The sequence below is a fragment of the Danio aesculapii genome, chromosome 2 (genome assembly GCF_903798145.1).
Source record: "Danio aesculapii chromosome 2, fDanAes4.1, whole genome shotgun sequence".
In the NCBI taxonomy this organism is placed as follows: Eukaryota; Metazoa; Chordata; class Actinopteri; order Cypriniformes; family Danionidae; genus Danio; species Danio aesculapii.
In genome coordinates, this window is record NC_079436.1 from 28,758,755 (window position 1) to 28,774,857 (window position 16,103).

The window sequence follows — 16,103 nt, forward strand, 5'->3', positions numbered from 1 at the left end:
TTTCTTAATTCTTAGTGGCATGTGTGGAGAAAACCAGCCACTGATCATCATCTTCCCAATACAGTCTCAAAGCATGGTGGTGGCAGCATCATGCTGTGGGGGTGTTTTTTAGCTGCAGGGGACAGAATGTGGCTGTACATGGATATCTTTCTCCAGAGTGCTCAGGACCTCAGACTGGGCTGAAGGTTTACCTACCAACAATGCAATGGCCCTAAGCACACAGCTTAAATAGCGAGTGGTTTTACAACAACTCCGTGATTTTTCTTGAATGGCCCAGCGAGATTCCTGATTTAAAACCAATTAAGCATCTCTGGAGAGACCTAAAATGGCTGCCTGCTAACGTTTACCATCCAACATGACGGAAGTGGAGAGGATCTGGAGAGGATCAGAAAGGAATTGCCAAATCCAGGTATAAAAAAAAAACTTGTTGCATCTTTCCCAAAAAGACTAAGGCTGTATTAGATCAATCGAGGGCTTCTACTAAATACTGAGCAAAGGGTCTGAATACTTAGGACCATGTGATATTTCAGTTTTTCTTGTATCAGCAGAAATAAATCAGCAAAAATGTCAACAATTCTGTGTTTTTCTGTCGATATTGGGTGCTGTGTGTACATTGAGGAAAAATTAACTTAAATGGTGTTAGCAAATTGCTACAGTATAACAGAGTGAAACATTTAAGGAAATCTGAATGCTTACCATTTCCACTTTACCAGTTACCTTTGACAGATGCATGGTCTTAGACTTGAAGAACGTGCTAATGACTTTCCCAAACTATTCCTTTGTAGTCTATTTGTGACTATATGAGAATAATAAATAAAAATCTCCTCCTTGTGTTTTGGGGTTTTTAAACTTTTCACTCAGCATGTACATTATTTGATATATCAGTGGCTGTTTCATTGACATTATATAACAACACTGAATTTTAATGCAATTCTTTAAGAAACATATTGCAGATTCATCCATTAATTTAAGCCATTTCTATTTTCGCAATACCAGGGGTGTCGAATTCAGGTCCTTGAGGGCCGCAGCTCTGTACGGTTTAGCTTAAACCCTAATTAAACACACCTGATCAAACTAATTGAGTCCTTCAGGCTTGTTTGAAACCTACAGGCAAGTGTGTTGAAGCAGGATTGTAATAAACTCTGCAGGGCTGCGGCCCCCCAGAGGTTCACACCCCTGGGCTATACTGAATTATTGACCTATGTGGGTTAATTAAAACACATTCAGACATTTTAAAATGCTGAATCTTGGCACCAAACAAGATCAAAAACAAAACTTTAGTAGTTTTTAAGAAGGTTAATTTGCATTCACATGCCACACTGCCATCTTTACTCAAAAACAAAAGTGAATTTCTCAGATATCTCAGTGTCAGTTTGTGTTGCACCATGCAATATTTATTCCGGTCATATAATGTTAGTCCCCCAGGACATGACTTCAGCATTACTGTCACTATTGGAACCACATCTTGGAAATGAAATGTTCAGATGTAGCTAAGGTGACAGGAAATGCCCACCCTGCGGCATTTCCAGTGTCATTTGTTTATTTGTTTAGTGCTTTTTTTAGAATTCCGACATAGCCATTTCCATTAGTTCCGAGAAAGACCAACCCTAAAGCACTAGGTATTTCACTCAGCCATGTCAGTATCCCTCACTCCGTTGAGGAATGAAGTGTATGAGGGAGTTTCTCCTCAAGTGATGAATTTGAATTGACAGGAAGGCTGAGGAGTCGAGAGCTCTCAGCTTCTTTACCGAGGTAACCAGGGACATGCATTGCACACCACTGATGCCGTTCAGTCTTTTGAATAGACTCACCACACTGGAGCTCTCATTACACGTCCCTTGCACCAGCAGTCATGATCCCTGATATTATACTGGAACAGCTGTTCCATCAAAAATGTATTAGATGTTTCACTGAATGGCAAACAGCAAGATCGCATTGGGCTTTTAAGCCAATTTTCACATCTCAGATCTTCACAGGCAGCAGCTAATCTAAAATTTCATTGGAATTAAAATGTAATCGCTGGCTGTGTTTCATTTTGCCCCAGTGAAAGTACAGTTTGTCCTCTTTCCCTCACACAGATGTTTCATGGAAAACTGCCATCGCCTCAAGTGAGTTTTCAGTGGACGACGACGAGTCCCTTACGAATCAACACGTCTCGTTCTCGGCCCACGATGTGAGTGCTGCCCGCTGGGTCTCTGCGACAACAGGATTTTAAACCATGGCCATCTGCCAGGTCCTGCGAACTGGTTCGATTGGCATCTAGAGCCGCCCACCGCAGGAGAGAGACCTCTGGGTGAGCGAGAGCGGGAGTTCAAACATTGCGACTCTTTAACATGAGAGCAGCCAGCAGCCCTGCCTGTCTGTCCCCTCTGCTGCTGTGCCTATGTGTGCTCCAGAGGAGCTATGGGACCCCTTCTCCACCCAGCCCCACATTCAGCCACAACCAGACCAAACTGCCCAACGGCGACAAGGACTCGCACCATCGGCCCAAGCGAGGCTGGATCTGGAATCAGTTTTTCGTTTTGGAAGAGCACATTGGGCCAGATGCCCAGTATGTGGGGAAGGTAAGAGCTTTTGTTGATTGTTTCGATCTGTGCTCAGGTGTGCTTAAACCATGCAGGTGATTATGCGAAACAAAGTGAGCTGCTGGGTCTCGTACGATTTGTTAAGTGAACTGTTCCTTGAAAGAGCACAGTTTTAACCAGAGACAATTGCTGCGCATCATGTTTTTGGATTGTAATTGAAATGCACCATGTCAGTGTGTTCCTGTAATGATATTTTCTTGGAAGCGAGTAAATAGTGCAGGTGACTAATCAGAAGCAAAATCCATGTTTCTCAGAACAGCATGTTTTTGTCAGAAAATTGATTTGGCTTGCAAATTGGAGACTGACCTATGACATCCTTCCCCGTTAATAAGAACGTAATTATTTGCCACTGTCGACTACAGCAAATTGAAGGGATCCAGATGTCTTTTTCCCCCTCTGTTTAATCCATTGTCTTCATAGACAAGGATTGAGACAGCTAACACATTGTTATGATAATCATTTGGAGCACCTTAAATTCTGCGACTCTGGACAAAATCCAGAGATCCCTCTGCGGCTTATAAACGTCAACAGTGGTACAATCAATTATTTTGCCCATTTCTTTCTGTGAAGACTGGCCAACCCTGTCAACTAAGATGAAACCGCTGTGTTTCATGGGTTGGAATAATACAGGGTGACACTGACAGCTTCTGACATTGGCTCAGTGAGGTGAAGGTTAAAGTAAAGATAGCAGAGTTTATGAAGAAATGGCTGAGCAGCCATCAATTGTCTACACCTACATCCCTCAGGAACTGAGCCAAGTGTGTGTGTGTGAGTGTGTAATGGGTTTTACCAGTGGACAGGCTGCTTCAGATCTGCCCACTAGAGTGTAAATACACGTGTGCATGCATGCTAGGGATTTGAAATTAATCCACTTGCTTAGAAAGTATTCCACTTGTTTCCATTAGCATTTTTCTTTTTAAGAACTATATATTTGGGAATAAAAATGGCATTTCCATATGATTATTTCAATAAATTTACATGAAGCATGGCTGTTTTTAGAGACAGTATAAATGCAACATACCATTTGGCCTTAGCTATAAATAAAACATTAAACAAACAAAATATGTGTTATCAATTATTAATATTTATAATATGTTACTGACCGAAAAAGTCATAAGAATATTTCATTCTTGATGGGGTGACCAGATATACCAATATGTTTTCTAGACAGTATCCCAATTTGTTGTTTTGTTGCAGATTGGAGCTGTTTGAATTAAAAATATGAATAAACAAAACATATTGTCCTCATTTTTTATAGGGTGCTATTATACACCCAGCACAATAAGGTGCAAGACGTGTACCGCGCAATTTGTTTCAGACCAGCGCAACTCTATTTTTCACGTTTTCTGCCACCTTATTTAAATAGCAAATCCATTTGTGCCACCTTGTGGACTCATGAGTGTGCCGGTCTAAAAAGGAGGTGTGTTAAGGCGCGTTGTTATTTCGTTGCTATTTTGAGAAACTGAAATAGACCATGCCATTGATCAACTAAAAGCTGGTCTGAAGTCCAGCACAGCACACGTTAGTTATGCCCTTATGCAGCTCCAAAGCTTGTACATTGCTTCATACACACAGGATGTACAACAATACACAAATATCTTTACATATGAAAAAAATAAAGGATTAAAATGTTACAAAAGTTATTATTTTCTACATAAATATAAAAACCACTACCTTCATGTCGGAGGGGCTTTTTTCAGTTTATTCATGACAATTTGCAGTTTTATTATAATGTTATTATTAGCTTTATCATTTGTTATATACATATTTATATTTGTTTTAACAAAATTTTTTTTTAGATTTGTCCACCTGTCAGGTTTTGTAGACGTATGCATCACCATATGGAGCAGAAGAATAGGACGTGTGTTTGGGTATAACTCATCACACTTCGTTATCATTGTTAAATTATTCATTTGCTGGAAATTAGAACTGAATTTAGAAATAGTTTTGCAACAAATCTTTGCGCTTAACAAACGAAATTAAGAAAATAAATATGTAGGCTAATAGATGTCTTCAGTGGAGTGCGTACAACAACGTTTCCTTATCCACAAAAGTAAAGGAGTAAAGTGAAGAGAAAGTAAAGAGGCCGAAAGGAGGAGGCTCATTCTTTATCCTCGCTGCAGATGATCTGTGTAATTGTTTTCTTCTACTAGTGAAGCATTCTGTTTTTCCAAGTCTGCCATGTAAATAGCAAATGTGCCATGACATGATGCAGCTGACTCTTAAAGGGAATGGGAGATGAGACTCTGATTGGTTTATTAGACATTATGCTCAAAACTAATCAAAATGCAAGTTCATTTAAATACAATGCAGGGCTTCATTCCTAAACCCAGGGTTGATGTTATCATTCACATATTTGCGGTTTCTCTGTTGCTGGTTGGTTGAACAGAAGGTAACTTTTTTTTACTCTGCATTTCCACATCTTGCCAGTTATAAAATATATACAGTATGTCACTGAGTAGGTCTTTAGATGTTTTAAGCCTCACTGTTTTTAGTGTGTTGTTGTTTTTTTGACACTTATGACTAGTTTTGTTGTTCAGGGACCAAATTTTATTTTAACATAAGGGTTTTTTAAACTTCATGCTATAAAGAAAACCATTGTGAGACCCCCTCTGAAGTCTGTCTGCCTGGGATGTACATCATTAATCTTGACCTGAGGCAAATCTTAAAGGCAGTGACTAATGCCTTCTTGACAGCTGACAGTTTGGCAGAAATGCCTGAGCTGTCTAATAAAAAAACATGACATAGCTCTGCATTGAACTACAGTGAAAGCTTTTGATTCACTTGAAAGAATTGGCTCCTAGGAGTAAACTTTTTGGACTACACTAGTCCCACTTTATAACTTTAGTCTTTAAAAATCAGTCGAGTCAGTAGAATTGATTCATCATCAGAACTCCTGCTTAAGAACAAACCTGCTTGGCCGTATCTGCGATACTTTGACTGGATTGAATTGCAAAACATGAAGCCAAACAGGGCCCTTGTTCCTTCTGCTCACATGGGTGCCACTTAATTTTGTGCTGCTATGGTGTGACCTGTCTGTAAGAGATTTGAGTGAGCTGATTTTTTTTTTCTCTCAGGTCTCCTTAAACTGCAGTGACAGAAATGGGTTGAGGCTCTCAGTAGCCTCCTACACTCTTCTCCACTCATTTTTTTCACACCTTCTCCTGTCGGGTCCCTCTAGACCACCATATTTTCATCTCTCCACTTTGGTGGACAGACAAAAAAAGGTTTTGGGGGCCCAGACAGGCCTGTTCTACTAAAACCATGCCTGTCCTCAAATATGTAGTGATGGGAACATAAACTGTCACTTCATGAGAAATTTCAGCGGGACTAAGTTTGGTGGCTTAGAAATAGAACATACACAAGTGACATTGGGTTAGAAAATCACAATGATATGATATGTGCTTTGGCTAAATGCCATTCGAACATCAGTGATTATGTTGCTGTTTCGTATTTTTATTAAAACTACTAAAAGCAAATGCATAAGATATGATTTTAAGGTTCCCTAATGATATAATGCATAACTTTTAACTAGGTCAAAGTTTTTTTTGGCTCCCTCCTTTTCCAGGGGAAGGATATAAATAGTGTTAAATGTGCATATTTGTTTTAAAAAAATAATGACATTATTTAAAATATAAACTATATTTATAATTTTCGTCAAATTATCAGTAAACATTTACAGTATTCATTAATTTTCCTTTGACTGATTAATCAGGGGTCACCACAGTGGAATGAATTGCCAACTACTCTAGCATATGTTTTACACAGTAGATTCCCTTTTAGCAGCAACCCAGTATCATGCTGGGAAACCATCTACAGTGTTGTATTGAGTAAAGTACAATGGAATAAGTCTAGCTATATGGTTACTGTAGTAGTTTTTTTCTGTGACAAAGTAGTCCTCTCAGGGGCGTAGCAACCGGGGGGGACGGGGGATGTGTCCCCCTCACTTTTAGAGACAGACTATTTAGAAACAGGGGATTAATAATTTTATGAATGTATGATCTGATACAGCCTTTTAAAATGTACGCTACGCCCCTGATGTCCGCTAAAAACATACAATTATAAGTTTTTCAGTTGTGTTTCTACCTCAGTTTTGAGCATTCATTTAACTTTAAACTAGCTTAAACCAGCAATATGTTTGGTTTGTATTGGAGACCTCTGCATTAAACTCAAACACTTCACACTGGATCTCACATTGCTGTTTAGTGTTGTGTAAAATCCTGGTTGGCAAGTAAATGCATTCTGTATAATTTTACACGTTTTGGTTCATCTATCAAAGAAGTCGCATAAGTAGCAGTTTTGCAGTGTTTGGCATTTATATTTCTCATACATAACAGAAGGGTGGTGCTTATCAGTTGGGTAGTACCATCAGTGCACCTTCTACCAAAATAAAGTCACAACAGCAAAAAAGAAAAAAAAGGGAAAACCCTTGAACCCTTGCAAAATCTTTCATCACAGTCTAAAACCCTGTCTGTGAACGTGTAGCAGGCCAAAATCAAAGTCCTCTGAAAATCAAAGCTTCCATTTAGAATATAGAATATTCTTAAAAGAAATGGCCCACCCTCACATTAAAGCAATGGCTAAAATGTGTAAATTGCTAACACACATACTGTATTATTCATGATGACTGGCAAATATAATATGCTATACAGGAGAGAATATATGTAAATAAGTCTTTTATTTGATTTGAATGAAGTCTGACTTCAGTGTGACATGAACCTCCGCAGTGTGGACACAGTGTTCTCTAGTCTAGACTAAAGACATGGCAGCACAGAACAGATCGTCACAGTTCTTTGTTGTGAAGAGGAGATTAAACCACACACACACTATAAGATGTCCTCTGCTTTATAAACAGCACTGATATGGTGAATAATGGCATACAATTTTCAAACTTTACAACATCAACATTTTGTTATAATTTACTCACCCACCAATTGTTTCAAACATAACACCATACTGACGTGGTCATTGCTTGTTTAAATAGTTTGGACTGAATCCTATGAAGTGCTTTTTGCACATAACATGTCAGTTAGTAGTGCAACAATGTTAAAATCCTTACTGTAAAAACTGTGGATGCCACCCTCGGTACGTACCCTGATACTATCACATTACATTAATCTTTAGAGTGGAAGAAATGTTCAATACACCTGATAAATACATAAATCTTGTATGCACACATAGTATACATATTGTTGATATGAAATTGAAGTAATAATCGCTATATTAATTAATTTATTGTATCTTGGAAATGCACTCAATAAAAAAATAGATATCATGTATCATAAAGAATATACACTTTAATAAACAAAGCAAACACAGAAGTAATTTTATTAATAAATGTAAGAAACATTAATCACTTTTATTTCTGGCTTACGTAAAATATACATGTTGCCATATAACATTGTGAATAACCCACTTAAATAGCATTGTTTAAACGTGACCTATAAAGAATATATATATATATATATATATATATATATATATATATATATATATATATATATATATAAGAGATTTGTACATGGAAATAGCCAAACAGTGAACCTCAAACACCATTATTTCCTTGTTCTCGTGTCTTTACATGAGTGTAAAACCCTGGTGAAAAACAGGCCAATCAGAACACAATACACACTGTTGTGTTGCTCTCATGGCACACCCTCCAGATTTGCATGTACTTTAGGTCACGTTTAGGTTACGAGCAATTGCTTTATTAGGAGATCATCAGCCAAAACACAAACTGATATGTTGCACACGGGTTCATTAATATGCACCCACCTGATTATAACAAGTTTATCAAAGTTTATAATAACTTACCATGTAATTGGAACTTTTATTTTCAAAGCCAGCTGCAACACACACACACACACACACACACACATCACGAAATGCGGAAGTTTTTTTTTTCTTTTCATTTGGCATGTGTTATTAAATTCCTTAACACTCTCACCAGTCCTTACTCCTTATTTGCATCTAATACCCATGGTTATTGTGTCACAGGGCATGAATGAAATGTTCATGAGTAAAAATGCCAAACTGCAGTTAAAGTCACTCAAAATTACAGGAAACTCTTACAAGAAAGCGCTTCACGTAAACACCTTAATTATATTATTGTCTATTAAGGCAAATAACTACATTAGAGATGTAAACGTAGTCAGTAGTGTCTTCGAAGTTAGTGAAAGATCCAGAAGGCATCCTGCTGATTTGATTTGGAAGGGCACAGCTCACTGGTCAGGTATACATCCGCGTGTATATATACATACACACACATATACATATATACATATGTATATATATATATATTTATAACTTTAATGTGTTTAATGGGAAATTTGATGGATGTGATTTAAAGTACAAGATAGCTCACTCACTCTATGCTAAAATAATTCTCTCCACCATTTAAGTAAAAAAAAAAATTAAGTAAAAAATATTTAACAAGGCATCTTCTTCATTTGTTACAATTTTTTTTGACAGATAAATTATAATTATTTTGCACAATTATAAAGGAGTACATCATGTTGTGTGTCACAATAACTAATTGTGGGGGACTAATTGTGTGTGTGTGTGTGTGTGTGTGTGTGTGTGTGTGTGTGTGTGTGTGTGTGTGTGTGTGTGTGTGTGTGTGTGTGTGTGTGTGTGTGCGTGTGTGCGTGCGTGGGTGTGCGTGTGTGTGTGCATTTGTGCTAGATGTCTGTGTAAGAGAGAGAGAGAGAGAGAGAGAGAGAGAGAGAGAGCACTGAGAGCTATCAGAGGGGCAGAGATCATTAATATTCAGTACTATTCCAAATATGGTCAATAACGACCATCTGATTCAGATTTTTATGAAGTAATAAATTAGCATATAAAACCATATCTGGAGAATTTTTGAACTTGCCCAACCCTCATATACCTAGATATTGGAGAACTATTTAATTTATGACAGTATGACAACTCTTAAGTTGTTTTTCTGAACATTCTTGTCAAAGAAGGATGGGTGTAACGATATTCAAATCGAACCGAAAAAAAAGCTATTAATCAACAGCACACACAATAATATATATGTATGCATTTATGATAGATTCTGTATTTGAAAACTCCTGGTGTATTTGATGAATAACTTAAACTGAAAATTTCAAATGTACTTAATGGTAGAATAAAGTGTTAATTTATCATGTGGAGATATTTCGTGTTAGTTTTCCCAGATCAGATGATTACACTAAACAGAAACATGTGAAGCCAGTGTAAAATATTTATAAAGTAATGTTACGGTCCCTACTTAAATATGACTTGTGATCCTAAGACAACGTAACATAAATCAACAACGGCCAAAGTGCTCCAACTAAATTATTTATTAACATAAAATAATCAGCAAAACAATCCAAAATGACAAGAGATGGGGAGCCCAGCAACTTGATAAATAACCAAACAAACCTAAAGCAGGTTGGGACTCCCTACTCCACAAATATTAAAAGGAAAGTATAAAGGAGAACGCAACAATAAAGCCGTCAGAACTGTGGTGGCATGGAGGAATGAGCGAGAAGTCTGCTTCCATCCATTTTAAAAGCCTGACGTGACCAAAGCAACCAATAGAAATCCGAAAAGGGAAAAAGACATACAAGATCAATTGAAAGTAATAAATATGGACAGGAGTGAACGCCGCCAAGAACAATTAACAAAGTTTCTAAGTTTAATTTTGTTATTAATATAACACAAGTGAATTTTAATGCTTGTGCCACACCACAAGTCCTGCCCCCTCATCAAACAGAACCAAACCAAACCCTACCATACCGTTGCCCCAAAACCGTGAACTAAACCAAACCGTGCCATTGGTGTAACATTACACCCCTACAAAGACACGATACAGTACATGAGTGGGATTCATTGGTGGCTCAGTCTAAACAATAGCAGACAAAGTTTCTGGCTGAGTGAGAGACACCGCACTCTCGCAGGGTTCAATTGATCCACTCTCTGATTCATTTCACGCTTCTCTTTTATACCAAATGAATAACGTGAAAATGTTGCCAGCGCACACTCCAGCGCTTCTACAGCTTGAAATAAAAAAGCAAAAGAGGGAATATTTGTTTAGTATATTTTTGCCTAGCAGATACAATTTGTTCTTCATACTGTAGATTATTGCTGTGGTAAAAATGCTCCCTTTTCATGTGGAAAAACACACACACACACACACACAAAAAGAGATGCATACACACACACAAACAGCTTAAGCTTTGAAATTTGTAATAGAGAGCTAGCAGGCTGCTGGCGCTCTGGATAGTCTCTTTTTCTGTTAATCTCTTTACCAGCAGACTGGTGGCACACATTAGTGAGAATGTGTGATAACTAGAGAGCGTCTACAGTAGAGTAGACTTTGGAGTGGAAGAAGATAGATAGAGATCAGTCCGCTCGCTGTCGTTCAGTTGGAGCCAGTCCGGCTGATGAATATCTGTCACTGCAGCTTTTAAGATGGAGGATTACATTAAACTGCTCACCTCCTTCTCACTAATGGCAAATTACCAAACTCAGTGCCGCCCATGCACGCTTCCTTATTCTGACGTGAAGGGCTCTTGGTGCAGTGTAAAATTGACCTTTCCATCAGCACGCCGGCTTTAATTTGCGGTTAGCGGCGAAGGCTGAGCCCTGATTTAATCAGTCCTTTCCTTCTTGTAGCGTGGGCAGTTTATCAAGCCCCTGCACAAGGCAACCTGTGCTCTCAGGTCTGCGGCAGCAGTAACCGCAAACCCTGCATCATGATCATGTCTGCAGAGGTAGTTGCTTTTCCGTATACATTCTTTCAAAGCATGCTCAATGTAGACATTCTCATGAATATTAAAACGGCTGTTGAAATGAGGTCGGTTGAAACAAGACACCTCTAATGAGGGGCTTGTCTCGACAACGTAGGGTGTTGCTTCAAAGTCTCATTTACATGTTCACACGCTAATGTGGACTCTTAAAGGGAAAGTCCACTCACTTTAGAAGGACAGTTATGGCTGTTTCGCAATATGCTTTCTTAAGTGGTCTTGCATCCTTGTGTTCACATCTAAAGTCATCATGAACCTCCAAAATTCAAGAACTGAGGATGTTCAAAGTTGAAGAACATGAAAGAACCAGGATGTGTTCTTGATACTGATGATGAATGGAATGCAGACTTCAGCACAGCACTCGCTCGAAATCCCAGAAGTCATATTAGCCAAATACAATAGGAGGGAAGTGCAGCATTTAATATTCACTATTGTTTACAGTTCAGAGATATAACTTGGTTTTTGGCAGGAGTTTTAAGAAATGGTGAAAGTAAACATTTTAATGAATTGATTTTTTTTTTTATAAAGGCATGAACACATGAAAGTGGTTATTTGCACAATATAAATAAAATGGTCTCTATGGTCTTTATATGGCCTTTGTATGTGTATATATCTATCAGTTATATATATTAGGGTTGCCGTGAGACTGGAATTCGATAACAATTGGTACAGAAACAAAAAAAAATCGCCCATTTCCCGTGAACATTTGAGCGCTGTGGAGCACTTTCTTAAACATTGCTGATTTGCCGTTACGTTGACGTGCTCAACAGAGCTGTGAAGGTCATCATTTCATAGAACTCTCTGCTGTTTACTGCATGTAACTACAGGAACACTGGAGAGTTTTAAAGCTGTGAGTCATCAACGAATCGCTCGTATGTCCTGTATCTGTGTTTACGCTCAGTAAACAACAGCAAGTTTGGTGAACAGATGACCTTTACGGCCAATCACAGTCATGCTCAACAGTGCTCAAATGTTCTTAGGAAATTGACGTTTTTAAAATTTCAGTACCGATTGGTATCGAATTCCAGTACCGTGACAACCCTTATATATAATCATATATTATATAAGTTAAAGTCAGAATTATTAGCCCCCCTGAATTATTAGAATGATTACCCCTGTTAATTCTTTTCCCCTAATTTCTCTTTAACAGATTTTTTCAACACATTTCTAAACATTTCTTTTGATTTCTTTTATCTTGGCCATGATGACAGTACATTATATTTTACTAGATATTTTTCAAGACATTTCTATACAGCTTAAAGTGACATTTAAAGGCTTAACTAGGTTAATTAGTTTAACTAGGCAGGTTAGGGTAATTAGGCAAGTCATTGTAAAATGATGGTTTGTTCTGTGGACTATCGCAAAAATATATAGCTTAAAGGGGCTAATAATTTTGACCTTAAAAGGTTTTTTAAAAAATTAAAAACTGCTTTTATTCTAGATGAAATTTAAAAAAATAACAAAATATATTCCAAGGGGTGCTAATAATTCTGACATCAACTACGTGTGTGTGTGTACATTCATACATTTATTTAATTATTTATTTATATATTTATTTTTTTTAATTTATTTATATGTGTATGTGTGTGTGTATGTGTATATATATATATATATATATATATATATATATATATATATATATATATATATTATAACAATATACTATAACTTTGAGAGTAGATTAACAGTGATATTTTTTTTATTGCGCGATAATAGTCTCACGTTAACGCAGCACGGTAACGCAGATAACGGCCCATCACTAATAAATAAATATATAAAAATAAATAAATATATATATATATATATAATATAAATACAGTCCTACATGACGGTAATATTTTGATTGCAGTGTTTACTTCAATAATGCCACTAATATTTGCATACTCCACGTCTTAATTACAGTTCTGTTTAGTTTAGTTATGACTTTTAAAATCGCTGTTTCGAGCTTATGTGGGCCAAAATTCATGTTTAACAGAATAAACAGTTAGTATACAAGTACATCTTATTGGACATAATTTATTTTCATCACCAATTATCATAGTAGAACAGTTTCTCAAGCAGTTTGTGATGCATTTTGAAAATAGGAGATGAGCCGCTGGATTATTGCGCCACCTGGCTTAAGAAACCCATTCTCAAAGACGTATTATTTAGGTAGCACACATATTCCGAATGCCTTCAGCAGAATTTATATGAGCCTTTTTAATCTAGGTTAAATAAATTTATCTATACCCTCCTATAATTTCTGTGTATGTGTATATATGTATATATATATATATATATATATATATATATATATATATATATATATATATATATATATATATATATATATATATATATATATATATACTCACAGGATGCATTCTGTTTTCTCATGGTCTTCAAGGTTTGTTTTTTCCAAGGTAACTTGGCAAGAATGATCTCCATGAGAATGTAAGTGTGTTCTCTGAATTCTTGGTATTGTGAAACAGTCTACGTCTTTTACTTGGCCATTTTCTCCTAATTCACTCAACCTCAAGCCATTTGGCATTTTAGTCTTTCAGGTGAACTCAATAATAGTTATATTCACGAGTTGGTTCCCTCTAAAATGAAAGTTGTGTTATTAATTATACAACCTATATCAAATTATTCAATTACTCATGTCATTTCAATCCCTTGAAAATTTAATTTGTCTTCAGAGCACGAATTCAGAATACTATTACAATCAAGCATAATTTATCTAGTATGACTTTGGTTATACAATCTGATCACTGTTAGTAAAAATGACTTCCTCTATCTTTCTCTGTAACACCGGGGTTGAATTAATCTTGCACTAAAAGAGCTTGTACACGCTGGACTACATCAAAAAGGGGATGATTGTCGTGGTTCATCATACTGACAAATTTGTCCATCATTCGATCATGTGCAATAGTGGGTAGTACACACCCCACAACAGAACCTGCCCTTTTCATAAGCTTAGCTTATTGCTGTCTATGAAGTGTCAGTGTTGGGCTTGGCAATAAATTTTATAGTTTGTGTAGTTTACATCGATTTGTTTGAATGAAAATCAATTCTTACTCTAATACATGCAACACTCGTCTCCGAGCTCTAGTGGTTACATGCACATTGCCATAGAAACACATAAACAAAATGGCAGTGAGCTGAGGAGAATTTGCAGATATGTTGCACTCTACGAAATGAAAATGAACACAGCAGCACAAACACATCTACCAAAAACAGCATAATTCAGGGCTCTCAGTCACACATTCACCATGAGAGACACTCATTTGAACCTGCTCACACGGCACACTTTGTAGTTCGCATGGTGAGATGTAATGAATAACTAATATCCGGTGTTGTGTTAATGTGTTAATAAACAAGAGGTGCATATGGAAGGAACTGTTACCGATCTGATGTTTTTTAATTTAACGTTGCTGTTTCTGGGTAAATTACATGTTCCAGCCCCAAAGTCATCCGCTAATATGTACCGTAAATGTCAACATTGTGTGACAAAACTCACTCAGTGCACCAGTCTACCAGATGCAGAGGTTGAATGCAAATAAAAGCAATAAACTGTGACCCAGCTGAAACTGATATAGTGCTAAATAAAAATGAATAAACCTCTGAATGTGAAAACAGTGCCTATCTTGAAAAAGTCCACTTTTTAACAATCATTATGAGTTTATTTCCACTGTAATTTTAGAATTAAAACATTTACCTGCCTACTGGTAGGCTAAGAAGGCTGTTATCATCCATCCACATGGTTAATCAGCTATAGATCATATATGGCTGCAACTGGAAATTAACGATAATTATTTATATTACATAATAAATTTCCAATTAATTGTATTTTTTTTACATCTACCCCAAGCCCAACCCTAAACCAAACCGTCACAGTAATCTAAAAACAGATCTGGATCTGGAGTCTTCTCTATTATAGCTGATTAACCATGTGAATGGAAGGCAACAGCCTTCTAACCCGACCAGAAGGTGCAGAAGGCCCCTACTGGCCCCTATCTATCAGCTGATAACCACTGATAACGCCCATTCAATCAAACTTTAATTCTTAAAATCTCCAATGACACAAAAAATAAATAAATAAATGATTGTAAAAATGAATGTTCGGCTATGTATTCTACGTCAGGTCCAATTTTCCATTTACTACGCAATATGACACTTGCGTCTTGGAGGACTCTAATGGCAAATACATCATACTGCTCAAAGTAAACACACACCCTGACCTGATGTGGAAGATTTTTACAGCTTTTTGTTGTTGGTGGTGGTAGTGGACAAAATTATTTTTACTTTACTTTAAATTCGAACAATAACAGGATTAAGGATGGCTCCTCCCAGGTTTGTAATGGCAGTGTATTATGCTTTGAAACTTAAAAAAGTACATTCATACATTAGAACAATCCATAAGGAATGCCTTCTGAAGTGACTGCTTGCAAATCATGTCATAGATAACATTGATAGGCATACAATCACAGCAATTATGAATTGATACTAATATAAATCTACAGTATAACCAAAAAGCACATCTATACATCATACTTAGTTACTGATTCTCTTGTGAAGCTTAGTAGAAGATAAATATAGATTAAATATAGATATTTTGATTCAAAAATAATTTATTTGATTTGAAAGGCATTCCAAAGAACACTGGAGTTGTTTGAGTTACTTGCAGTTGTTGACAAAATTATTAGCTAAAGCTCATGTGACATTTTTGCCAAGTGATGTTTGATGGAGAGAATTTTTCCACACA

The 16,103-nt window shown here is 36.7% G+C and overlaps 1 protein-coding gene across 1 annotated transcript in view; it reads left to right on the forward strand.

Annotated features, from left to right (window-relative positions):
* cdh18a (cadherin 18, type 2a) overlaps positions 1 to 16,103 on the forward strand; it is a 104,200-nt gene that overhangs the window by 6,445 nt on the left and 81,652 nt on the right. Inside the window, exon 2 of the mRNA XM_056476608.1 lies at positions 2,079 to 2,564. Within this exon, the coding sequence (XP_056332583.1) occupies positions 2,334 to 2,564 (231 nt within the window). The 5' untranslated portion in view covers positions 2,079 to 2,333. The remainder of the gene's footprint in view (positions 1 to 2,078; positions 2,565 to 16,103) is intronic.